Source organism: Silurus aristotelis (assembly GCF_946808225.1).
Source record: "Silurus aristotelis genome assembly, chromosome: 9".
Classification (NCBI taxonomy): domain Eukaryota; kingdom Metazoa; phylum Chordata; class Actinopteri; order Siluriformes; family Siluridae; genus Silurus; species Silurus aristotelis.
The window spans coordinates 29,343,258-29,370,650 of NC_139582.1; the positions used below are offsets into that span (position 1 = coordinate 29,343,258).

General features: G+C 40.1%; 1 protein-coding gene across 2 annotated transcripts in view; it reads left to right on the forward strand.

Moving 5' to 3' along the window:
• The window catches only part of rbm20 (RNA binding motif protein 20), a 44,934-nt gene extending 18,429 nt beyond the window's left edge, over positions 1 to 26,505 (forward strand). For both annotated transcript variants that reach the window (XM_083549719.1, XM_083549720.1), the window contains 13 exons: positions 9,865 to 10,813; positions 11,286 to 11,347; positions 11,701 to 11,801; positions 12,286 to 12,383; positions 18,747 to 18,890; positions 19,313 to 19,444; positions 19,559 to 19,638; positions 19,747 to 20,212; positions 20,314 to 20,412; positions 20,560 to 21,046; positions 22,100 to 22,207; positions 23,555 to 23,676; positions 25,419 to 26,505. In XM_083549719.1, coding sequence (XP_083405845.1) covers positions 9,865 to 10,813; positions 11,286 to 11,347; positions 11,701 to 11,801; positions 12,286 to 12,383; positions 18,747 to 18,890; positions 19,313 to 19,444; positions 19,559 to 19,638; positions 19,747 to 20,212; positions 20,314 to 20,412; positions 20,560 to 21,046; positions 22,100 to 22,207; positions 23,555 to 23,676; positions 25,419 to 25,478 — 2,908 coding nt within the window. In that variant the 3' untranslated portion in view covers positions 25,479 to 26,505. The remainder of the gene's footprint in view (positions 1 to 9,864; positions 10,814 to 11,285; positions 11,348 to 11,700; positions 11,802 to 12,285; positions 12,384 to 18,746; positions 18,891 to 19,312; positions 19,445 to 19,558; positions 19,639 to 19,746; positions 20,213 to 20,313; positions 20,413 to 20,559; positions 21,047 to 22,099; positions 22,208 to 23,554; positions 23,677 to 25,418) is intronic.
• The last annotated feature ends 888 nt before the right edge of the window (positions 26,506 to 27,393 follow it).

Below are 27,393 nucleotides of genomic sequence, written 5' to 3' on the forward strand. Positions count from 1 at the left end.
TACTGCCCCCGGTGGCGCGTACGCCGAGGTGAGACCGCGTTCACGTCGGAGTCGCCGGCTCGTATTTTCAGCGCTTCTGTCTGTCATTAGAAACGACCCTCGACCCTTATCACTCATCTCATAGTTATAAAACACGAAGACGTGACAGAGAGACAGAAAGAAGGACGAACGTGACATGAAGGACGTCCGAACTCTGCCGCTGATCAGTCACGCAGATATGGATCAAGAGCATTTCCTAATAAAAAAAAGTCTGTGCAGAATACTGGATCACTAAGGGCCTTAGTCAAGGACCCAACAGTGACAAAACCCTTCGAGTTTGGTAACGTTGTTTAAACCTATTACATAAAAAAAACAAACCTCAAACAACTCTTTACAAACCGCATTGCGCCGAAAAGCATCTCGAAACATCTTGAGCCTGATGCTGAAATTCTGCTCCGATCGGCCCCGAAATCCAGCACCACAGCAGAAGAGGGTCCACCCCAGACGTTTAAATTGTGGACGCTTTTAAAAAATGCCTAAAGGACAGCTGTTTTAGCACGTCTCCAGTTTGACGTGAGCATGTGCGACGTCCAGACGCAGGCATCCCCATTCATTCTGAGGAACACGTTTCGTCAGGAGCTGCGGCGGGCGACGTGACGATCCACCGCTATTAGCATGATGGATTTATGGTATTCTGGGGACATTAAGAGCAATAACACACATAGATGCAGATTTTTTTATGTTATTTTATTTTAAAAAAGCGCTTGTTCTACTTTACTTAGCGCACAAGTAATACTGCTAGTCGGTCGAACACTCGGATTTCAACGTGTTCGTTTGACTTTTACAGCGATTCTTTAATGACGACATTTTTGTGGCGTGTTGCTCGTATCCGGCTTTGTGCTCGTCCCCCGGTCCTCGCTAAGCATTTGAGGCATTTAGCAGCCCGTCATGCGCTCGTAAAGCAGCCTGCTAGAGTCACTCACACACACCGACCAGGCAGAGCTGCTATGAGTGTGTGTGTGTGTGTGTGTGTGTGAGTGTGTGAGTGTGTGTGTGTGTGACAAGTAGAGGTCACAGTAAGGAGAAGCGTGTGCCAGAAATCTAGTGGACATCCATTGCTGAGGTTTGTTCTTTTATTGTGTTTGCACATACGGATATGAATATGTGTGTGTGTGAGAGAGAAAGAGGTCTCAGTGAAGCAGTCCGAGGGGTGTGTGGTTTAACACTTTCTAATTCATGCTTGCCTTTCGGTCCTCACTCATCTCCGTGCCTAATTTATCAGTTCCTATTGTGGAGCTTGTGTGTGTGTGTGTGTGTGTGTGTGTGTGTGTGTGTGTGTGTGTGTATGGTGTGTGTAAGAAGAAACTTTTTGCATGCATCTCTCGGGACTTGATGTGAACCGGATCTGTGAAACTTCTTTTTTTAACATGACATTTATTATTATTCATATAATTATTTTGGTTTGGATTTTTCTCAATGAACTCTTCATTCTAATTTCTAAATTCCTGTGGTTTATATCAGAAAGAAAAATTTAACAAAACAAACAACAATACAATACTTATTCAGCATGTTTTTAATTTACTTGATTTTTGTTTAACATTTGAAAACATTGTAAGGAAATTCTGCAATACTTATTGAAATTCTTAGTTTAGTAAATCATTTTAATTTGTGCTAAAGTTAATGTTTCTTAATTTAAGTTAATACTATTAAATATTGCTACTTATACAACAACTACTACTATTAATAATAATAATAATAATAATAAAAAAATATATATATAATAATAATAATAATAATTGTTAATCTAAAAGATTTATATAATTACTTTGGAATATCTGTAAATACATAATTATTATTAATTATTGATTTATTACAGCCTAGACATTTCATTCTAAAATATAAAACAATTAGAAAAATAATTATATTATTCATTGATGAAAATGATTATTTTACTAACTACGGATATAATACATGATTTAGTTATACATCAACTTGAGATCAACCTTTTGTGTATTAAGTTCAAGAAAAACAGCAGAATGTTGAATCAAATTCGATCATCCGCAATTTTAAATGGCTCTCACAATGAAATAGAATTGATTCAATCCACATTTCGTCCAAATTTGCTGTCCAAAGCTCCACTCTTCCGGGAAGGTGTTTCACTAGTTTTTGGAGGTGTGCTTGTGGAGATTTGTGCTCATTTACTTACGGTCACTGCTCTATAGAAGGAGATTTTCCACTCCAATTCTGCTACTGGATCCATACGTTCTGCAGTTTGGGGAAGAACCATATATGGCTGGAAAAGTCAGATGTCCCAATACTTATGGCCATATCGTGTAGCTTTGGACTGACTTTGGCATGAGTCATTTTTTCTTTTATATTAGCCATAATTTTTTTAAATAAATTATGGCCTTAAGGGGGGGCAAAAAACGGTAAACAAACTTTTTTATTGGACAAGTACAATAAATAATCAACAATGAATTTCTTTTTTTAGCAAATTTAAATGTTCAAATTTATAACTAGCTGCTAGCATAAGTTATAACACTAAACATATTTAAAACACAAAACACTTCAAGCATACTATCAGGTACTATATGCTTGCATTTAGCAAGTTATATATTAGTATTTATATATAATAATATTGATAATGCTTGAATTCATTACATACCTGTAATTATGGGTACATTTTTATAATTTTAACTATACATAATAATAATATAATGAACTTTCTATTTTTTTTTTTAGAACATCTCAAGTAACATCTCATGATCATATTTTAGTATTCTTTTTATTTGCAGGTTTTTTCTTTGGTTTATAGTTTTTGTTAAACCTTTGTTTTAAGTCTATAAACCTTTTACATTCAGGTTATAATAAATGTAAACATTACACTAATAAACTTGTGCCCTGCTATTCATAACTAAATATTCATTTGCAATAATGTCTGAGTGAAAAAACTCCATGTGTTTTATTTTTATTTAGTCAAAATGGTTTGTGGACATATTTTTTATAAACTCAAGGTTATTGTTGTTTGAGTAGACATTTGTTTTTACTCACGTTGCCTGCTTTCCGGATTAATACATTAAAAAGATAATAAAATAAAGTCTAAAATCATAATCAAGAAGCTGTTTTATTTAAAAACTACAAATTCGTTTCAACTAGATTTAAATTTCCTGAACAAACAATATTTCCAATAATTCTCCTTTGCAACTCCTAGGTTTAAACAATAATAGAAACTATGTCTAAAAATAATATAATATAATTACAAAAATATATATTTAAAATGAGAGAATATTCCCCCTGGGTTCAAGGAAGAAAACTTGCTGGCCATTTGCATCCTGCCCATTTATTTACTTTCATTTATTTTATTTAATTAACAGCAATTCTTGGAGAAATATTTATTTATTTATTTATTTATTTATTTATTTATTTATTTATTTATTTATTATTTATTTTATTTTTTAGAAGCCATGGATGCAAGAAGATTTATTAATTTATTATTTATTTGAATTTGTTTTGAAAAAATCACTGAAAACAAAAAACAATTACTAGATATTTATTTGTTTGTTGGTGTAATTATTTATGAATTTATTTGTTCATATATTTTATTTGATCTTTTTTTATTTTAAGTAATTGTAGAAGGTGAAAGGAGTGATTGAGGAAAGAGAAAATGTGTTTGTGTGTGTGTGTGTGTGTGTGTGTGTGTGTGTGTGTGTGTGTGTGTGTGTGTGTGTGTGTGTGTGTGTGTGTGTGTGTGTGTGGTATAAGTCCAGCTGGTGTAGAGAGCTGCTGAAACATGAGACTTGAGGAAGAAGAGTGTGAAGCGCGATGATGGACACGAGGGACCCGCTGTAAAACACACCCTTTTATTGATTCCCTTTAGTAAAAGTGTGACACTGTGTGCATGAGCGTGTGTGTGTGTGTGTGTATGTGTGTGTGCGTGTGTGTGTGTGTGTGTATTGGTGAAAAGCTCACTTGTCTGTTTGTTGTTTAAGTGTGGAAGGAAGTGGATTCAATCGCAAGTTTATTAAGACTAAAGAAACACAAACTCGTGAAAAAGTTCGACTGAATCGACCTCGACATCACTGACCACTGACCATAACTTTTATTATTATTATTATTATTATTATTATTATTATTATTATTATTATTATTATTATTATTCATTTATTCCAACCAAATTTTGATCTTTTTTGAGGTGCTTTCATTTTACTTTTATAAAAACCTCTTGACCAAATGGGCGCTTATACAGAACCCAGTAATTTAACCAAATGTGGTGAATAATCATTATAAATAACGAAAATCTCTTTTTTTTGCGCATTTCTCCATATTCGTTTTGAAAAACGGTGACCAGTGGTGTAGTGAGATATATAACGAGAGATAAACATAAAAAAGAAAGAACTAACACATGCCTTTATTTTAGTCTGCTCCAATATACCAAAAAATTAACAAGCTTTTCTATCAAAGTCAGTTAAAACCGGAGCATAAGACTGCCATTTACTTTCTGTACATTCCACATGTAGTCCACATTTGCTCTTCTAATATCCTTCACTGTTCTGGAAAGAGGTTCATCTAGATTTCAGAGTAAGGAGGCCTGGGGTGCAGTTCATTTCAAAAGTGTTCAATAGGGTTGAGTTCGGAGCTCTATAGCGAAAGATCTTCCATTCTATCGATCGATCGATCGATCGATCTATCTATCTATCTATCTATCTATCTATCTATCTATCTATCTATCTATCTATCTATCTATCTATCTATCTATCTATCTATCTATCTATCTATCTATCTATCTATCTATCTATCTTTGGGAAAGAAGCACATATGGCTGGTAAATTTCTGTTTCAATACTTTTGTTCATATAATTTATAGTTCTGGATAGTCAGATAGTTAATCAAATAAAAATTATATTGTTTGTTTTATATATATATATATATATATATAATTTCCTCCTAATCCCACCCTGGACCATGTGGCAAAAAAAGTATATATACAGTGAGGAAAATAAGTATTTGAACACCCTGCTATTTTGCAAGTTCTCCCACTTAGATATCATGATCGGGTCTGAAATTGTCATCGTAGGTGCATGTCCACTGTGAGAGACATAATATAAAAAAAAAAATCCAGAAATCACAATGTATGATTTTTAAACTATTTATTTGTATGATACAGCTGCAAATAAGTATTTGAACACCTGTCTATCAGCTAGAATTCTGACCCTCAAAGACCTGTTAGTCTGCATTTAAAATGTCCACCTCCACTACATTTATTATCCTAAATTAGATGCACCTGTTTGAGGTCGTTAGCTGCATAAAGACACCTGTCCACCCCATACAATCAGTAAGAATCCAACTACTAACATGGCCAAGACCAAAGAGCTGTCCAAAGACACTAGAGACAAAATTGTTCACCTCCACAAGGCTGGAAAGGGCTACGGGGAAATTGCCAAGCGGCTTGGTGAAAAAAGGTCCACTGTTGGAGCAATCATTAGAAAATGGAAGAAGCTAAACATGACTGTCAATCGCCCTCGGTCTGGGGCTACATGCAAGATCTCACCTCGTGGGGTCTCAATGATCCTAAGGAAGGTGAGAAATCAGCCCAGAACTATACGGGAGGAGCTGGTCAATGACCTGAAAAGAGCTGGGACCACCGTTTCCAAGGTTACTGTTAGTAATACACTAAGACGTCATGGTTTGAAATCATGCATGGCACGGAAGGTTCCCCTGCTTAAACCAGCACATGTCCAGGCACGTCTTAAGTTTGCCAATGACCATTTGGATGATCCAGAGGAGTCATGGAAGAAAGTCATGTGGTCAGATGAGACCATAATAGAACTTTTGGGTCATAATTCCACTAAACGTGTTTGGAGGAAGAAGAATGATGAGTACCATCCCAAGAACACCATCCCTACTGTGAAGCATGGGGGTGGTAGCATCATGCTTTGGGGGTGTTTTTCTGCACATGGGACAGGGCGACTGCACTGTATTAAGGAGAGGATGACCGGGGCCATGTATTGCGAGATTTTGGGGAACAACCTCCTTCCCTCAGTTAGAGCATTGAGGATGGGTCGAGGCTGGGTCTTCCAACATGACAATGACCCGAAGCACACAGCCAGGATAACCAAGGAGTGGCTCTGTAAGAAGCATATCAAGGTTCTGGCGTGGCCTAGCCAGTCTCCAGACCTAAACCCAATAGAGAATCTTTGGAGGGAGCTCAAACTCCGTGTTTCTCAGCGACAGGCAAGAAACCTGACTGATCTAGAGAAGATCTGTGTGGAGGAGTGGGCCAAAATCCCTCCTGCAGTGTGTGCAAACCTGGTGAAAAACTACAGGAAATGTTTGACCTCTGTAATAGCAAACAAAGGCTACTGTACCAAATATTAACATTGACTTTCTCAGGTGTTCAAATACTTATTTGCAGCTGTATCATACAAATAAATTGTTAAAATATCATACATTGTGATTTCTGGATTTTTTTTTTAGATTATGTCTCTCACAGTGGACATGCACCTACGATGACAATTTCAGACCCCTCCATGATTTCTAAGTGGGAGAACTTGCAAAATAGCAGCGTGTTCAAATACTTATTTTCCTCACTGTATATATATATATATATATATATACTTTTTTTGCCACATTTTTGGCACTTTTTTATTACTGGATTTTAAACATGTAACAGTTTAATTAGTTTGTCATCTAGTGGCTAAGTCAGTTTCAATCAATAAAACCTGAATAATAACCATTAAATAGATTTATAATTTTACGACTTTTGTACCACTTATATGAACAATTTTTTCCAATTTGAATTTCTACTGGAAAGATTTCAACGTTAGACACCAGGTTCCCAAAACACAAGTCATGAAGTTCTTGCCTTTTATTTTAGTTCATTAACAAATTAATGCTACAAATATCCTTCGATTTTTCACCTATAAACCTGAACAAATATCTCCTGTAAAACTTCCTCCAGTGGTGTTTCGATTGTATGGAGAAATTCAGATCCGTATTAAAGCAAAAAAAAAAAAAAAAGAATATATATTGTGTGAGTTACACTCTAATGTTACTGATATCAAATAACTGAATAAAATGCAGCATGGTCCAGGGTGGGATTAGGAGGAAATTTCACTCATTCCTTTTCGGGTTTGTTTGGATTAAAAAGGTTTACGTCGTCCCTCTGCAGCAAACCCAGGCGGTAATTTTAGGCGCGCCGATGATCAGGCTGGTATGTTGACCAGACAGAATCGTACTCTATTTGTGATAACAGAACGGGTATCGTTTGCACGCAGGGCAGCTTCAACTTCACACTTTGAGCGTTCAGATAGAATTAGATCTGTGTAACGTTAGGGTCGGATGGCGTAATGTTTTCACTATTAGCCTGGTCAGGTTTTTCCAGTCTGGGAACACACCTGTAATGGCAACATTTCATCCAATACGAGGTGCAGAAAAAAAATGGGAAAAATTTATTCCATGTAGCAGATTCCCAGATTTTGAAGATGTTTGAAATTTTTTTAACTCTGTAATTATTCTGTAGTCTAAGTTTCTATAATTATTCTGTATTTATTTTGAATTTTTAAGACAAAAACGTGCATGTTTAAGGTGACTTTTTTTTTTCATATTTTATATATATATTTTTTTAATCCTGAAAACTTTCTAGAACTTTCTTTGAAACTCTCTTCATATACCCGCTTTACCAAACATGAGAGAAAGTTAAATAGTTTCATGGTCAAATTCGTCTTGACAGCCTGCTATGATTCAAACACTCGTAGATTAAAGAAACAGAATCTCGTCCGCTTCTGAATGAGCGCAAGAAAACATCTGTTTTTTATTATTTTTTTTAAATCTCATTTATTAAATGCCCTGGCACACAGAAACCTCCGGGTAAGATCGAATCAGACGTGTGACAAATCTTTTCGTCCGGTGCTGGGATTCGATGTAAAATCTCTTGATCCACCATGGAAACATAGTCTGAGATCTATCAAAGGTAAGAGTTTATTTATCAAGGGGGAAAAACCTTTTTTTGAAGGAGTCTCCAGTTTCAGGACTTTCTATAAATCTGTAATTTGAAGGTTTATTTATTTTGCCATACCTTTAAACCTAGCTCCAAATAATGCTTCTCAATTATTTATTGCAAATCTGTTCCCGCACGCTAATATCTCCGATGCCGAGAGCTGCACGTCAGCCTGTGTAACCTTGAAGCAATCTGAAAGAGACTTAGGTATGTTAGCGTTGTTTATATGGATGTTTTAGTGCTTGTAAGCCATAAAGCAGGACCCTTTGCAGCCGCAGCCAGATCGCTATCTGAGACAGCTGTCCTGGGGCGCAACAGCTGCACGGACTTACAGGCATGCTTTACGCGGAAAATCACATTTCTGAATGCTATGTCAGACCCTAAAGAACGGCTTCGCTCTTAATTCCGGCTTTTGCGCTGACCTGATTTAGTTTGGATTCGTTATGTGATTCGTTATGTGTTTTCCACTTCTGCGATGTGCATGTTTAATTGCCCAAATCAACTCCTGTTGGACACACTGTTTGTCAAGATTTATCATATTTTGAAATAAATCCATAAGCAGTCTCAGTTGTTTTATCAACGAGGGATCACCGATCGTTTGCGATTTTCGCAACCCCGTATAAATAACTACTTTCACACTGGCCACTTTTCGCCGTCTCGGTGTGTTTCTTAAAGTTTCGTACGCCTAAACTATGTATTATTATTCACGGTGAATTTTTTGGACTTTCACTGGGAACACCAGAGCCACGATATCATTATATTATCAGCTCTAATCACTGTATCAAACAGCGGCTTGCCTAGCGCCGTTATTTTACGATCTGGAAACAGTCCTTTAAGTCCATATCAAAACTCTAGACGCATTCAACACCACATTTCCTAGGTGTTAATCCTCCTGTAAGGTTCAGTTGCATGAATTCCAATTTAAAAAAAACAAACAACACAAAAAAAAGAAATGTGAAGACGGCAATCTTGTTCCCTGGTGGGACATGTGAACGACGGGTTCCACTTGGCAGATCAAGTTTTGCTTTTGGAAGGAAATTAATCCCGATGCCTAGTCGTGTCACCGGCTATTTAAGGGACCTTGATTCAATCCGGATAACCGCAAAAAAAAAAAAACTGGCATCGGCTCATGCCGTTCCCTGTTTAGGGATTTTGTCTTTATCTGAATGTTACCTAATAAGCATGACAAGAACGGAGGAACGATCAGGATACTGTACACGACTTTGATTAGTGTTACTGCAGGCTTAATTTAGTTTGCATGTAAACACATTAATCAGTAAGAGAGAAACAGGCACCGACAGCAAGTCAGGACACAAGCCAGAAGGCCAAGTTCTCACCCTAAAGGTGAGCTGTGGCCTGTGATCACGGTCATCTGATTTAGTGCTGAGGATTAGAAGTATTTCTCTGTTGATTTTCCAGTACAGATAACTTCTCATTAGGGTCGAGCAGGTTACGCAAAACTAACACTAAATAATAGTTAGGAAATGCAGGGCCTGTTGGACTTGTTGGGAATTGAAATCGTCTTGTGTTAGTTTGGGTTACTTGCTCATATTACTTGCTTCTTAAAAACATTATAAACAAACTGTATTTTGGTTAGATAATGACTGACGGGTTCACGACTGGGTTTTTAATTTATCAAAGCAAGAACCATGACATTCTGAGAACTTTTGTTGTAAAATCCCTTCAGCAAAGGAAATTGCCTACAGCTGTTGTACCTTGCATTGCTTCATTCACCTTTACTGTTCAATTTCCACCTAAAATAATTTCTATATTTAAGTTCATAAACATTTATCTTTGTCACTTTCTCAACATTCATAAAAACAGCATTTTTTTGCTCACTCTACCTCCTTCTTTACACTCTTAACCGACTCGTCCTGACTCTATTTACAGCACTGGTTCAGGAGATAAGTTCGATAAGAAGGTGCTTCCTGTTGCTGGAGCCCTTAGTGGTGGCGGACAAAATCTGCTCCTAACTCCCGCGAGTCTGCAGTTGGCCCAGCTCCAGGCTCAGCTCACCCTGCACCGCCTCAAACTCGCCCAGAGCAGCAACACTGCAGCCGCCACCACCGTCCTCAATCAGGTCCTCTCCAATGTGGCCATGTCTCAGCCACTGTTTAACCAGCTCAGGGGCTCCTGCATGCCCCAGCCTCCAGGAACAGGCTTTCCCTCCACACCCATAACCTTTCCCCCTCCTGCAGCCCCCCTAGGCAACCTGGTAGGAGGTGCATTTACACAGAACCATGCCGGAATCCGAATGAATCACTATGGAGGAGGTGCGAACATGACCCAGAATACCAACCCACATGGAGAATGTGGGAATAAAGCCAACAAATTTCAGGCAGGGTTTCTGGGAGGAACCACAGCAGGGGTCAGTAACGCAGGTGAAGGAGCACAGTATGGAGGCATCAGTGGTACCAAAACCAGCAACCAACCGAATAACTACCAGAGAGACTTCTACTCTACAGAAAGTCAAATCCAGGACTCTGGCCTTACAGAACAATGGAAAAACCCGACCGGCTTTCCCATCTCGGCTAAACTGGATGTAGGAACGTGTGCCGGCGGCGGTACATGGGCATCATCCGCACATGGATTTATTGGTCCTCGAGCAGAACTGTACAATCCTGAGGAGCCCACCGGTGACCCCAAGTTCAGCCCAGCCGGAGGCCTCGGGTTTAGTGGTCAGCAAGGATTCCTGGGATACTCACAGCAACAAACGAATGAGGAGGGGCGAGTGAGAATGACCCTACAGGCGCACCAAGTCAATGACTATCAAGGCGTCACACCGTCACACCTACCCCACCAGTGCACCATTTGTGAAAAGAAAGTTTACAACTTGAAGGTGAGTGATTCTGACAGGGGAGGGGGTACCATCAAGGAAACAGGGCCAGCATGCGATAGTTGTGCTTTTCAGAAAATAACGAATGCTTTTAGACCTTTCTTATGCAAGTTTGCTGGCAGTGAATAATTAACTTAAAAAGTGATCCAGGCATTTGATGATAGAAAAGGTAATGGATAGCAGCTGTCACTGAAGCACAGATGATCTCATGCTGCTTGCTTAACCAGTTGTTCTCAGGTTAGTGTGAAAGCCAAGATAGCAGCTGGCTTGAAACGACTGGAGGCAGGCTTTGGAGACAGGATGTGCAGCACTCTTTAGCAGTACCGCTTTTATTTCACTCCTTCATTCAGCATTCTTGCTCTGCCTCGAGTTAATCTCTGTACACTTTAATTGATCCGACTGGGGGAATCTAACACTTGGATATAGAGAAGCTTGTTGCTGACTGATGGACTGTGTGTGTGTGGTGCCTTTTCAGGACTGGGACCAGCACGTGAAGGGCAAGCTGCACATACAGAATCGCTCGCTCTACACTGACGGGTGAGTAACAAGACAGAGGCACCTTTAATTTGTGTGGACGGATTGAAAGCTGAAACTTCCTGCGGTTATTAAAAGAGTGTATGATTTGCTTTTGTTGAGACATTATTTTTATCCAGTTTGGCGTAGACGATGGATGTATTTATTGCTCTCGCATGAAATTTGAAGGAATGTATTTTTAATCCCAGCGAGAAAATAAACACAAGAGACTCAATTTCAGGCTCGAGTCATTAGGTAGGAGTCTGTCGCTGTGTTTACAGAAGTAATGACCTACATTTGAGCTGTGGGGTCATTAAATAAATCCAGACAGCCTGCTGTGGGATTTGGGGTCTGAAACCAGTGCCGTTCTCTTACAGCCCTGCACTTGGAGCCCTGCACTTTCCCGTCACCTCGGAAGGATGTCTCGGGTCAGCATTGAGTAACAACACCATGGCGTACTTGTCCACCGCTGGCCAAGGTAAGCTGAATCATGGAGTTTCCCCCCTTGTGCAGTGTGTTCGATAACACGGGAGGTGGGGCCACGAGGTGTGGGTACAATTTTGAGGCAAGGCTCTATTTTTAGGGCCAGACATTCGGGTTGCAGTCGGAGCACGTGGCCTGCCGGATCACTCGCAGGACGCCGTTTATTAATAACAGTGGGCAGAGTTGTTTTAGCAATGGCGGGCACGGCGTCCTGGGAAGCCAGTTAATGAGTGCGGAAAGTGCAGAGCTTTTAGGCGTAACGACGCACAATGCGTACGTGGCGTAAAGGATCAAGTAAAAGAAAGTCGTATGATTAGGTAAGTCGAGCAGAAACAATGGAATGTTATTGAATTATTCGTCAGAAACAAGGACCCAGGCAACCCAGCATTTTCAGTGCTGACCTTGAATTCTGGGAGCTTCTAACTAGCTTTGCATACATCGCATTCTTTGATGTGACCTTTGTTTACTTTGTTGTGCAGATGTTTCAACCGGAGGCTCCTCTTTTTTACCGGCTGCACCTATGAAGTCATTTCCTCTCTCGGGGGCGGGATTTACCTCACACCCACCGGGGACAAAGGTCAGTTTGATAAACATGCTCATGCAAGCGACTCGAGGATCAAAAGTTCGAATAAATATATTTGGAATTTGCTCGGTCCCAGGAAAGCAAGTTGATTCTATATTGAGTACTTGCGTTTGGAACGAGCCACGGTGTGATGATGAATCTCATTTCCCTGTGTGAAGTGATGAAGTGTCGACTTTAATTTGAATATAACTAATCTAGCAAACTTTAACACTTTACCCAGCCCCTCTCGTATCTCACGCTCGGAAAACAAATACGAGAGGGAATATTACTGCTTTGTTGACTGACAAATTACTGTCATCTTATTACTAAAGCCTGAAGGCAATTACAGATAATCACGGTAGAGATTATCATCTCAGGCACTGCAGGGTCGACACAGATGGATTTACAGTAAAGAATTCATTAGCCATCAATAACAGTTGATGGCTAATGAATTCTTTTTCATCGCACTGAATCGGCTTTGAGGCAAAACAGCCTCATATTTTGCCATGAATGATTGCTAAGCTACTGATTCACGATTGATTTTTGTTTATCTTTTTTGGAAATTTCCCTCTCATGCGCCGCTGCAGTTTGTGTTTTGTCTCTGAGGTGATTCGGAGGGTGGGAATACTTTCAGGACAACTGCTCTGGCAGGTTTAACTCGTGCCAAACAGATCTAATTCCACACACGGTTTTGTTTTATTTGTCTGTGGGCTTTTTATAGCATCAGCCACACATGCGTTTTGAGAGATAACTCTAGAAATACATCATAGGTCATGAGATCGAATTGGCATAAGCACTCAGACTGGGAGCATTGATTTTTATTTTCTTAATGAAATAGAAATATCGATATTAGTTGCTAGATAAAACTGGATGAAATTCGGTTTCGCAATCGGAATTCAGGCTACCCCAAAATTTTCACCTTTTTTTTGGGCATTTAATGATAATAACACAACAATTTGAAAATGATTACAAATTATAAACAAGACCATGGCCATGAAAAGAGACCTTACAGCCTTTATAGATAGTCTATAACCTGGTGGAATATCACAGTCCATTTTAAAATAATAATAATAATAATAATAATAATAATAATAATAATAATAATACTTTATGTACTACTACTAATACTACTATTGTACCAACAAAAGAGAAATGTTTACTCACCACTGTGAACTTGTTTTTAAAGCACAGACTCCGGAAAAAACCCAAACAAACAAACAAAAAACAAACGAATAAATAAAGTGGCTTTGTTTCCCAAGTTTTTCACATTGGTTTAGAGAAGTATCATGTCTTTTTGTGCAGTTTTTGAGATTGTTGGTTGCAGTGGAATTTCTTTCATATTTTCCCCCAAGATCTGGCAACGCAGACCACCTATTAGCCACCTTCAAGCCATGACGTCCATTATTTTCACAAATATCCAGAACTGTTTTTTTTTTCTGTTAATGGAAGTTTATCGTATTGGTTGTTGTTGAATTGAACTGGGAAATCCAATTTCCGCCTCACATAAACGTGATCTTTTTTTCCAGCTGTGTATTTCACAGCTGCACACACAAACAACACAACTAAACACACACACGCACAGACACATACAGCTGTTGGCCATTTATCAGGCTTGGATTACCTGAGAAACAATACAATATCTAATTACTGGAATTGTTTCTTGGATAATTTCGATTGAAAAAATGTCTTTAATATTTAAACTTTTTTTATTACAGTCTTTAATAACAGTTTGTGAGTAGGAGGAGGATAAGGAGTGTACGAGTGTAATCACAGCACAGGGCGGCTCGTTTAGATTTGATTTCCTTTAATCCAAAGTCATTTATAAGTGTGTGAGTATTCCATGGCAATTGCAAGCATGTAGTTAAAAGCTTAAGAGCCCAGCCGTATCTCCTGACTGGGCTCTGGTAGCCGGTGCATTGTGCTGGTGAAACCATCCTCGCCATCCGGCCGTGCTCCTGCCCGCTAATGAGAGAAACGAAACCTTTGATTGTGTCCAAAAAATCCATTGCTTTACCCTTCCCACATTCCTGCGAATGGCCACATGCTGTCAAGCTAAATTTACCTTCGCACCGATAATGTAATTGTAGCTTCAAGATTATTGGCAATCGTCTAGCGTGACGAGGAGGTACTAATCAAACACTTCTCACTTGTCAATCAATCAAACAACTAATAATGTCAATATAATCCTCTTCCCACCGTCTATTTCTTTGCCTAATTGCCTAATATGTGGAACTTATGTGGGAATTATATCGTCATAAGATCCGGTTTATTATCTGACCATCGCAGCACAAAATAAAGCCAAAACTCGAGTGCTTTCTATTGTAACAGTGTAAACGAATATCGCAGCTTATAACAATTATTTTCGGCTAGCTGACTTCACAGGAGTTGATATTTCTGTTATTACGTAATGAAAGAATTATAATAACTATCAACAATGAGAAAAATATCACTAATATTATTATTATTGAATACATTATCAAATCAAATTATTTACAACAATTTAATATTATGACCATTTTAATATTAAAATATATTTGAATAAAAAAAAAAAACACTTTTCTTTTACAGTAAATTTTACAGTAAAAAAAAATACACCTAATGTGGTTGTAGTAAGTTTAACATTCTGTGAAATTTTAGTTATTTGTTTGCAGATTTCAACTTTTCCTACTCATTGAGAAATGCCTACGTTAAATAAAACGATGCAAGAATGATTTCATTATTTCCGTATTATATTCTAATGAGAACATAGATTCCTGTCATTGGCTTCATAAAACACACACAAAACCCTTATGAATGAACTTCTGAATGATCAAGTGTTCTATTGTTTAGATTTTTTTTCCAAAGCAGCTGCACATGCTGTAGTTTCCTTATAAGAAGTATTTCAATAAAAACCTTAACTTTTATGTATATATTAAATAGTTACTATTAATAGTTGAATCGTACTATAATTCTGCATAATTTACTTCAATAACAATATTAAAAAGAAAAATTGCATGAATGAAATTGATATGAATTTTTCATAATTATAATAGTATTATGTTTATTATAACAATGTTATAATATAATAATTCTGTAATATAATATAAACAAAAGTATATAGGAGTTGTGTTTTATTGATTTGCATGTAGCCTTCTTTTATGCTTTCCGAAGCGAGACAGAACTCACTGCTCATCTTTAGCCAGCGAAGCAAAAAGACGCAGTCGAAAGCTTTTGCTTTTGCTGTCGAGTCCGAGCCCAAGCTTCGGGAGGTCAGGAAGCGTTCGGGAGGTTGTGGAGTTGCGTTTAAGTCCTGAGGGAGAGCTCGGGTTCGGGGGCACTCGAGACTCGGACAGAGTCGGACAGGCGTCAGGATAAACAAACAGAACAGGAAAGGCTGCTGCTGCTGCTGCTGCCAGGTCCGTGTCCAACGTGACACCTCATGAACACGATGGATTTTATAGCATGCGCTTTGATCTGGAGCTGGAGGACAATTCCGCAGATCGCGTTTGTTTGAAACATTCGCGAAAAGAAACCTGCAGCATCTCGGTTTCTGATTTATTATAGACAGCGGTGGAAGGATGGGGGATCACACAGAGCGGGGCAATGCGATGGTGTAATGTGAAAATCTTCCTAAATTAGGAGTGTGGGAGTGGACACAGAGTGCACACTTACACTTACAGTACACTGAGTATTACTGAGAGATCACGAGTAACCACGAGGCTGGGGCATGAGGCACAGAGATGTTTGGACATGGATATCGACATTGCTGTGATTTCTTTCACACGAAACAAATATAAAAAAATCCCCTAAGCGTCAGTTCAAGCCGACAGGAAGGTCAGAGTAACTCAAACTACCACTCTACATCCGTGGAAAAGCATCTCAACACTTTGAAACTCGAGGGCGACGTGCTACAATGCTACAAGTTTTTGAGTCTACAGTTTGACCCAGAGTTGACTGGAAATAGATGATGCTTTTCTGTTCGCCGTGTTTGTAAAGAGCGCTTATTCGATTCAACCAGACAAGTTCTCATATCAAAATTGCTTACTTGTATGATGTGTCTATTTCTCATACCTTTGTTTAACCCTTTCATGCATGAATTAGTACATCACAAAGTAAGCATTTTTCTTAGTATAACTTTTTAAGATATTAATATTATTAACATATTTTAGTTTGAGAGAGTTACATAGCTGTTTACTGTAGTGGACACCGTGCATCAGTGGTAGAAAAATTCAGTAGAACTATGTTATTAAAACATTTACTAAAAGCAAATGGTATAAATAACACATTCATTATCAACACCAATAGAGAGAACATTTGAAAAGCATACTGGGCATATTAAAAATGGAAAACAGTTTTTATCAAAAACTATCATTAGATTTTTCTTCTCCTACCAACTAATAAAATGTTTTATTCATTCAAACAAAAAGCTGTTTATGATTTCGAGAGAGGGATTATTCATTGTTTAACAAGAATGCAACATTTCGAAGCGCCCAGGACACAATCCCACTCGACGTGCTTGGCGAACACACTTGGGTTTTTTCTTGCATGCTATTCGTACGCTTGGTGCATCTCGTCTTTTCTTCCGCCATTTTGAATGTATGATACAATATCTAAAAATAATAAAGAGATACAAATTCAACATTTAAGTGGAATCGTGGACATCGCTTCCAGAGTTCCAGACACGGTTGGATGGGACATCATGCTGCCAATTAAATGATTCAAAAAGGCTTCCCACTGTAGTGGACGCCATGCCTGAAAGGGTTAATAGCAGTTTTTTTTTAATATCAGACCAGTTGTGCTGCCATTCAACCTATTTCCGATCGACCTTGTACTTCAAACGAGCCTCGGTCACACAAGGCGTCGTGCGTCGCATTATCGGATCCGCACTCGTCCCGTCAGCGCTCACCTCATTAGGCTTTAGTAGGCCGCCCCGCTAACGTGTAAAGATCCGTCCTTAGTCCCGTGAACACATTTTATTAGTCTGGCTCATGGCGCGCGCTACTCGACGCTTATTGTCGTCTTGTAAAAGCATAAACAGCATGCTGGGTGCTATTTCTGAATCTGTTTATGATCGTGACCTTCTGATAGACAGCCGCACAAAGTTACAGCGAAATAACCGCTAAACAGACGAAACGCGGACGAAACGCGGACGAAACGCGGACGAAACGTGGATGCGACTGGGATTCAACTGTAGTACACTCCTGACTGTCATTCGGTTCAGCTGTGTGTCTTTATTACACATTAATACCAAATTCACAGAAAAATTTTCGATATGAACATCCGAGTCGTTCGGTTTGGTACACGCACATGTACCATGTATGAATTTTTGGATCAAAAACGCACCTGGTGTGTCAACATTTCAGACAGAATTACAGTGAAATAACTGTTTAGATTGATTTCAAATAAAATACTGCCTTTGTGGTGATTTGATTCGCGTCTTGTTTCAGTAGGTTAGTTTGAAATATATATGTGTGTGTGTGTGTGTGTGTGTGTGTGTGTGTGTGTGTGTGTGTGTGTGTGTGTGTGTGTGTGTGTGTGAGAAACATTTGTTGTGCCCAAACACTCCATGTTCAAAGTGCCCTTTGACCCTGCGTTCACATGTACCAGGCTCCAACACACACGCCTGTCAATCACACACACACACACACACACACACACACACACACACACACACACACACACACACACACGCACACACATATATACATTTACCATAAGCATGACTCAGCAAATTTTAGGCTCTCAAGATTTCACACATTCAGACTCTCAGACTCTTGGGGTCTTGACTTCTCAGACTTTCAGGCTCTCAGACTCCCAGACTCCTGGGGTCTTATGTTTTCAGACTTTTTGACTCTAAGGGTTAAGGGGTCTTCGGTTTTTAGACTTTTAGACTCTTGGGGTCCTAAATTCTCAGACTTTTAGGCTCTCAGACTTTCAGACCCTCAGACTCTTGGGGTCTTATGTTTTCAGAATTTTTGACTCTAAGGGTTAAGAGGTCTTCGGTTTTTAGACTCTTGGGGTCCTGAATTATCAGACTTTCGGACTCTTGGAGGCTCAGACTCTCAAACTGTTGGGGTCTTTAAATTGCAGACTTTCAGACACTCAGCTTCTCAGAATTTCAGCCTCTTAGACTCAGACTTTTAAACTCGCAAACTTTGAGGCTTTTAGGTTCTCAAACTCTCAGACTCTTGACTTAACACACTTGAATAAACAGTGTATGTTTATTTAAATGCAATATCAGCTTTAATGCATTGCCCTGATGTGAGACTTAAATGTAAAGCTGTCACATCTGCATTTCCAAAATCCATATTAATGAATACATTTAACACTGAAATCAGCAGGAAGTTTATTTCAGCGCTACGAGACATAATACGAGTTTCTTCTTTCCCCCGGCTGCAGTTTGTGCCGCGGAAGCCGGGTCCCGGGCGAGTGGTCCACATCTGTAACCTCCCTGAGGGCAGCTGCACAGAGAACGATGTGATAAACCTGGGCCTGCCCTTCGGCAAAGTCACCAACTACATCCTCATGCGCTCCACACACCAGGTACGCCATCACCACAATCAAGATCCTGATCAAACTCGTTATTTTTTTTACTATTTATTCTTAAACATAATTTGCTTATATACTGTGCTCTTTCTTTACAAATAAAAAAAAAAAACTAATTAATTATTGATTAATTACCGCAAATGATTTAATATTTTGAAATGATTTCTAAAAGGTGTTTTGTGTTTTGATGTGCATCTATTTATGATCCAGTGGTCTCAGTGTTCGCACTCAGAGCCAGCGCTCATTATTGCATGATGTCTCACTCAGGAGATATTTCGCTCGACTTTTAAATCACATACCACCGTCTGCTCCTTGGTTTCACGAGCCGGTTCAGTGCGCCGAATCGGCCTCGTAACTGCCCTCGAGATTTACAATGCCAGGAGAAAGAGCTGCAGAACTAATCCTGTTTTTGTTTCCAGGCTTTCCTGGAGATGGCTTATGTGGAGGCAGCTCAGGCCATGGTGCAGTACTACCAGCTCCATCCGGCCACTATTAACGACCAGAAGCTCCTCATCCGCATGTCCAAGAGATATAAGGAGCTGCAGCTGAAGGTGAAAAGTCGGTGCCGTTGGCGTGTTAAAGTACTAGTCTCAAAACTTTTAGAAACCACGTCGTATACAGTATTTAAACCCTGTGTACGTGTCTTTTTTACTGTGTGAACGCAGAAACCTGGTAAAGACGTTGAGTCCATTATCCAAGACATCAACTCTCAGAGAGAGAGAGGGGAGCAGCATGAGATGGACCGGTATGAAAGAAATGAATTTTTTTTTAATGAAAGCATTGAAATCCTCATCAGCTCGCTTCGGATGACGAGGAGAAACCCATGTACCAGGAAGTATTTTGTGTTTTCTAGGTATCCCCCGGAGCGAGCACGATCGCGCAGCCCCATCACTCGCTCCCTGACTCCGCCCTCGCACAGCCCCAGCTTCACCTCCTGCAGCTCCTCCCACAGCCCCCAGGCGACACCCTGGATGAACGGCGTCGGGCCGCGGCGTGGATCCTGGGACTGGACGTCGCGCGACCGGGACGAGTGGCGCAACGGCGGCGACGACGAGCGCAGGAAGTCCTACCTCAAAGCGGCTGACGAGCGCGGCAGGGAGCGCTACTTCTCGTCCCACCATCCCTCCGACGATTTCTACAAGAAGGACAAGCAGCTGCGCGTCTCCCAGCACCAGAGGCGCGAGGCGAAGTTCAAGAGGCGAGACGGAGGCGCCGAGCATCACAGAAGCAGGCATTCGGAACCCGAGCTCGCCGAGGAAGGCCGAGGCAGGAGGACGAGCAGGAGGCACGAGAAGGACGACAGAGAGGCCGACATCCATGTACGCTGCACTACACTAATCGAATTCCAGCCAAAGCTTTTCCTTTAAATGGGGATTAAGTATAAAGTCTAATGATGTATGTGTGTGGGTGTGATTCACAGAAAGAATCTACAGAGCACCGAGCCAAAGAGAGATCCTCATCTCCGCACAGCAGCAAACCTACAGAGGCCAGCGAGGGCGAGCGTGACCGAGACAGCGAGGTAACTTGAATACGGGTGCAACATGGCAGCTGTGCTACATCGCATTCGTAACAAGAATATCCAGGAATATCAGATTCGCACATCAATGCAAGATCTTGCGTTCTCCTCTTTCTCTCACTCTATTACTGTCTTTCTCTTGTCCACCAGGTGGAGGAGTGTGGGAGTGGTGAGGACACGGAGGGCGAGTGCTGGTACCCTAAAAGTATGGAGGAGCTGGTGACGGTAGACGAGGTGGGAGAAGAGGACGACTCCATCGTCGAGCCCGATCTCCCCGAGCTGCAGGAAGAGGAAGAGGAGGGACGTGAGGAGGCGCAGGAGCACACGCCGGCGAAGGAAGAGAAACAGGAGTCCGTGTCTGCTCCGGACGCTCCGACGGAGGAATCGTCTAAGTCCGAATGCCCGGAGGAACCGGCGTCTCACATCTGCCTTTTCCCAAATAAAGAGTTTAAGAATGCGCTGGACGAGGCAGTGGAGCCGTGCGGGACTCTGACACATACGTCACACACCACCACCGCGCCTGAGAGCGTGTGCGAGACGGAAAAGGTCACGGACGTACACACGGGCGGCGAGACGGCGAGCACGAGTGACACTGAGAAGAAAGAAACACAGCATGTTGAGGAGAACCTGAAGAGAGGTACACATTTACTCTTCTAGAAAGACGTATCACTAGATTTTGTGGAGATTTGTGCTCATTCACATCCACAAGGGTGTAGGAGGAGTTGAGAAATCCTGGGGTACAGTCAAAACATCCCAAAGATGTTCACTAAGGTTGAGGGTCAGATCTCTATATCAAGACATTTTCCACTCCAACCCATGTAAAGCAGGTCTTTATGTCCTCATGCTAGGTTTAGGTCTTCTAGTGAAATCGGTGAGATATATGAGGCAGCAAGTGAACATTTTGTCCTAAAAGTTGATGTTAGAAGCAAAAAAAATGGATGAGCGTAAGGATTTAAGAGTTTGACAAATTGTGGCGTCTAGACGACTGGGTCAGAGCATCTTCAAAACTGCAGCTCTTGTGGGATGTTCCTGGTCTGCAGTGGTCAGTATCTATCAAAAATGCTCCAAGGTAGAAACAGTGTTGAACCGGCGACAGGGTCGTGGCCGGCCGAGGCTCATTGATGCGCGTGGTCCGATCCGACAGAGGAGCTCCTGTAGCTCAAACTGCTGAAGAAGTTCAGGCTATTGATGCTCGACGGGTCATGACTGATTTGTCAGCAAAATGGGGGCCAACACAATATTAGGCATAATGCTATGACGTGTGTGCGTGTGTGTGTGTGTGTGTGTGTGTGTGTGAGGTAGAAACTTCATCTCCAAAGATATAAACGAAAAAGCCCCACAAGCTTCTAACTGAGTTAAAGTTGCTAGCTAATGTTACTTTATATAGCATATAACTTCTGGCTCGTAACTTTATCATTATGTAAATAGATTCCGCCAACGTCATGCGTCCTGTACCTTAGTTTCCGATTCTGTTTATTTCAGGAAGACTTGCTTACTATCACAACTTTTATTAAATCTGAAAAACGAAGTGTAAATCATATCTCTCTTCACCTCCTTTCCTTAGTTAGCCAATCGAGCGATTCAAAACGCTTCATCGTCATAACGACAGAAAACGACAGAGTAAACAAAAAAGTGATCGTATTACAAATGCCTGATTCGCCATTATAAAAGAAATGTGTGTAAATTTCAGACACGGTTCACGGACAGCCTGCCAGTTCACCGCAGAGGATCGGCATCAAAGCTCCGTCACCGTCACGAGAGCCGGAGAAGATCATCAGTGAGCACAGCATCCCGCTAGGTAACTCCTGCACTCGGATCCGAGATGTTTTCTGAATGAATTTGTCTCAATCTTAGGCTAATTGTAGTTTTCACAAAATTATATATTCAATATTAGAGGTGCAACGGTACAAACAATTTGCGGTTTGGGACGTACCTCGGTTTTTAAGTCACGGCTCCGTTCAATTTCGGTACGATTCGTGTGGAAGGAATGCCAAACATAAAATTGTTTCTCATTTTTTATTAACATCGTTTAGTACTAACATTTGTGAGCATCAACAGTTTACATAAATGCCTGCTTGGCTCAAAAAAATAAAAAATAAAAAATAGAATAAATCAAATAAATGCAATAGACTTTTTATTATATTGATTAAATTGGGTAATTTATTAAATTGGCACAAATTAAATTGATTTAATAAAATTAAATAAATGAAAAAAAATCATGAAATAGTTCACATTTGTTAGACCCCATTTGGGTAATACAGAGTGTTATAAGTAACAAGTGTGTGTGTGTGTGTGTGTGTGTGTGTGTGTGTGTGTGTGTGTGTGTGTGTGTGTGTGTGTGTGTGTGTTTTTACAGTTAATATTTAAGATATGCTCAACTTAACTGTTCTACATATTTCAGCACACTTTAACAAATTTAAGAAACAGGAGATGGTTATTTATTTATTCATTCAATTTATATATTTATAAATCATTTAAATCCTTTCACTGTTCATTCATCCATTTATTCGCTCCCTTGATATGTGGAATTGTCAGGATTTTCTCTTTCTGTAACAAGTTCTTGTAGTTGTACATTAAACACAAAAGAATCCATATCCCTAGACTGCTGTAAGAACGTCGGCAATGACAGGAAATTAAACATGCGCAAAATCGCTGCCACTTCCTGTACGAACAAATGGTGTTTGCGGCACGGATCGATTAGTGACAGAGACACTGTGCTGAAAGTGCGAGGTGGAGACTAAACAAACTTGCGATTCCACCACTTAATACGTTTGTCAGGGAACTCAGATTGTAGCTATGTTCTGCCTGTAAAACAAGGATTTTATTCGGTACTCATGTGCACCAAACTAAAAGTACTGGACCGAAACGCTGCGGATATTCAATAATAACAACAATTAAAAATCATGTGAAAAACAAACAAACAATAAAGTAACTAATCGCACAATAAAACTCAACTGTGTATTTTGTAAACAAACAAAGCAGATTTAGAAATAAACACAGAACAGGCAAACACACTCAGTAAACAAACCAGTGCTAGAACACCAGGGGGCGGAAACAGGACTGCAATACAAGTGTGGAAATGTTGGTCGCTATGGGAACGACGAGGAAATAAATGAAATAAACACTTGTGTGTGTGTTGTTGTAGGTGTTGAGTTCATCGTCCCCAGTACAGGCTTCTACTGCAAACTCTGCAGCCTTTTCTACACCAGCGAGGACACGGCGAAGACCACGCACTGCCGGAGCACCGTTCACTACCGGAACCTGCAGGTCCGAACGCTAATACAGAACCACAGAATATGTCCACATATTTATGACAATGTTTCAATGGCGAAGCTTAACAAAAACCTGCCCCAGAGCTGAGCATATCATAGCTTAATCGATTAATACTAAGGGTCTGTGCCACACACACACACACACACACACACACACACACACTCTCGTCCAAGCCGCTTTGTGTCAGCTGTGTAAGATGAGCAGGCTGATAACAGTAACGGCATGCCGAGATACTGAGAGCTGGCGCTCGGAGACAGATTTCATTACCCCACCCCATCAATACACTGCTCCGTTATTGGTTATGACAAGACGAGATCAGCGGGCTAAAAGTGGACTCGAGGGGACGACTCAAGAGGACACGTGGATCGAGACAAAAAAATCGAGACGTGGATCGAGACTTTTGTAATTAATGAGCGGATTAACACTGGTCCATCACGCAGCAATCGGGGTCGAGCGCACGCTCCGTTTCGAACTCTGTATAGATTTATCATGAACATACGCTTGCGCGTGGGTTCCACAGCAAGCAGGACGTTTGAGAGGAATAAATGACTGAAGAAACTCCAGAATTGATCAGTGTTCGAGTGATTAGAAGTCATTTTATTCTATTAATAGATCAGTGTGCAGAGAGTTGATCAATTGTCAAATGATAATCAAATGATAATAAGAACATTATAGTTATAATAAGTCGCACTACTTTGGATACTTAAGTACATTTGAAGGCAAATGCTTTAGTATCTCAAATAATATTTGACCTACTTTAACTCAAGGACCTGGTTCCTGTGCTTCGTCCACCACTGAGTGACTTTTCTTCTTCCCTTTTTCTTTTTGAAAACTATTGCTAATGCTTTATCGAGAAAAAGTAAAGGTTTGTTACACGGCTGACGAGTGTTTGGATCAGGTTCCTTGTCGTTCATGATTGAGACACTCTGCTCCGTCTCAGTCTGTCCAGATAGAAGATCCACATCCAGAGTTTTTCTCTGGAAAATCAGTCATGTGACTGAGAAGGATTTCCCGGTTGAGAGTTTTTTCAGGGAATTTTCCATGTGTATGTATGTATGTATATATATATATATATATATATATATATATATATATATATATATATATATATATATATATATGTATATGTATATGTATATATATATATATACACACACGTCCATTCACCTGATGTCCGTCCTCCTATCCGTGGTCATTAGATCGCGTCTCAGCTGACGGAAAGCCACAGAGATGTAAACACATCGCCCGCTGAGGACCGGACTAATGGAATAATTAGAGTGAGAATGTGTGTGTTCGTAACGCCGTGGCCTTTCCAAACCATTAGTGTGCGAAGGGCAGCAGGCGCTGACTGAGGCGGGTGGTCGGGATCGAATTGCCCATTAGTCCCTCTTAGACACACCTCACTCTTTTTCTCACACACACACACACACACACACACACACACACACACACACACAGTACAGGCATTCACAGCATGAGGAGCAGCAGCTGCTCTGTCACTCACAGACAGAGACGGGGGAGTTGGATAAGTTGTAGAAAGGGGGAATCGCTGACTTTTTTTTTTTATCCATTTCCGGTTACTTTCAGAGTCGTCCCGTAGTCATGTGGTCATGTGATCCCAGTTACATGGGGAAGTTGTGTGCACACGGCCAGTAGTGTCTTCTTTGTCTCATTTAGTTCTTTTTCTCTTGTGTGTGTGTGTGTGTGTGTGTGTGTGTGTGTGTGTGTAAGAGCAGAAGTACCTGTCTCAGCTGGCTGAAGAGAGTCTGCTACACTTCCGTCCAGACGCCGAGTGAACAACCCAAACCCTCACGCAGGGACGAGGAGAGAAACCGAATCAGGCCAGAGAGAGAGAGAGAGAGAGAGAGAGAGGGAGAGAGAGAGAGAGAGAGAGAGAGAGAGAGAGAGACAGAGAGAGAGACAGAGACGATGCCGATCCGTACTAAACTTGTACTGAACACGAGCGAGATGAGATCGAGATAATTGGACACAAAAGACGGGAGCACATATTTTTCGACGTCATCACGTGTTCACGACACATTCACTCGTCTTTTACAAAAAAAAAATTTATTCACGCCTTCAGACTTACCTTCGTTCGAGGTAAGTCATCTTGAATGCAGACAAACAAACAAACAAACGACTGGGATGAAATAGGAAGGGGAAAGTCGGCCATTTTGGAGCGAGGAGTCCGGAGTGTACAGAGCGACGAGGAACGTGATGTTGTGTGTGATGGAGGTGTGAACAAATCGGCTTACAGAAGGATTCATTTTGCGACGCACTGGAGGTCCGACACTGGAGAACGACGACTGCCTGCTGAATCTGGTCTTCGGGTCGACGAGAAACTGACTCAAGAGAATGGAATGAGAAATAATAATAATAAAATAAAAAACAGGACTCCAAAAAAATCAAAACATTTTGTTTTTTTATCCACGCTGTGTATAAAGCTTTTCCTTTAGGTCTTTTTTTTTTTTACATGTTTTTTTTTTTTTTTTTTACATGTTTTTTTTTTTTTTTTCTTTTCAGAAGCAGTGCTACTCGAACCGGACCATGTGTGAAGGTTCTCCTGTCTGAGGAGGATCTATGTACAGAATAAAGTGTGTGTGTGTGTGTGTGTGTGTGTGTGTGTGTGATGCTAGTTTGCAGTCAGGGGGACGGGCTGTGGGAGGTTTTTCTTCCTCAGGTTTTCTACACCATTATTATTATTATTATTATTATTATTATTATTATTATTATTATTCAAATAATGCTTTTGAAATGCGACTGTTTTTTCTCAAAAAATTGTCACTCAGATGCAAAAATTTGAATAAACTTTTGGAGAAATTCTAGCGTAGTATTTGTGTGTGTGTGTGTGTGTGTGTGTGTGTGTGTGTGTGTGTGTGTGTGTGTGTGTGTGTGTGTGAAGACGCTAAAGTAAAACATTAGTAATATTTATAGATTGGAAATAAATACAGAATATATCCCTTTTTCATTTTTTTTTAATCAATAATATTTCACACTGCAAATATTTTTCCTTAGTGTTTTACACATTTTACTTTATGTACATTTTATAATTACTATTTGTAATATTTTCGATTCACTATTAAATGTGGATAAGTTTCTGAAATAATGTACATATTTAATTACTGTTATTTCCCTTTTAAAAAAAAATGATAATATATTTTTGTATTTGCTAATTTATTTTATTTTATTTCCTCTCGCCTCACACGCCATCAAGTCTTATTTATTGATTTATATAAATCAGATATTTTACTTTCATGAGATTATTATATCTAACTAAGGTTCTAATGCAATAATTGCTCTTTATTAAGAGATTATTTCTTTCTGTTTTGTTTGTAAACAGTAAACTTCAGTTACTGAATCAATCCACCTCTTAATACCATCATTATGATGCCACGACTGTAGAAACCATCAATATTATAGAGAAATGCAGTAGAACAGGGCGCTGCATCACACACAGGAATCTCATACACCAAATGAACACAATTCAAGAAGTCTCCTTTCACTGTAGCCACAGCCGCACCTCCCGCATGCTTCATCTCCAGCACAAGCGTCGATATTCACCTCAGAATGATCCCGGGGTTTTTGCGCATTTTGTTAATGCATTAAGTTTTTCCTGGTGTTTTGAAATGAAGGCAAACTGTGTGTTTTTGTGCAAATCTAAAATCTGATTAGACAGAAACTCCAACACACTCCTGAAAGCAGTGCACTCGA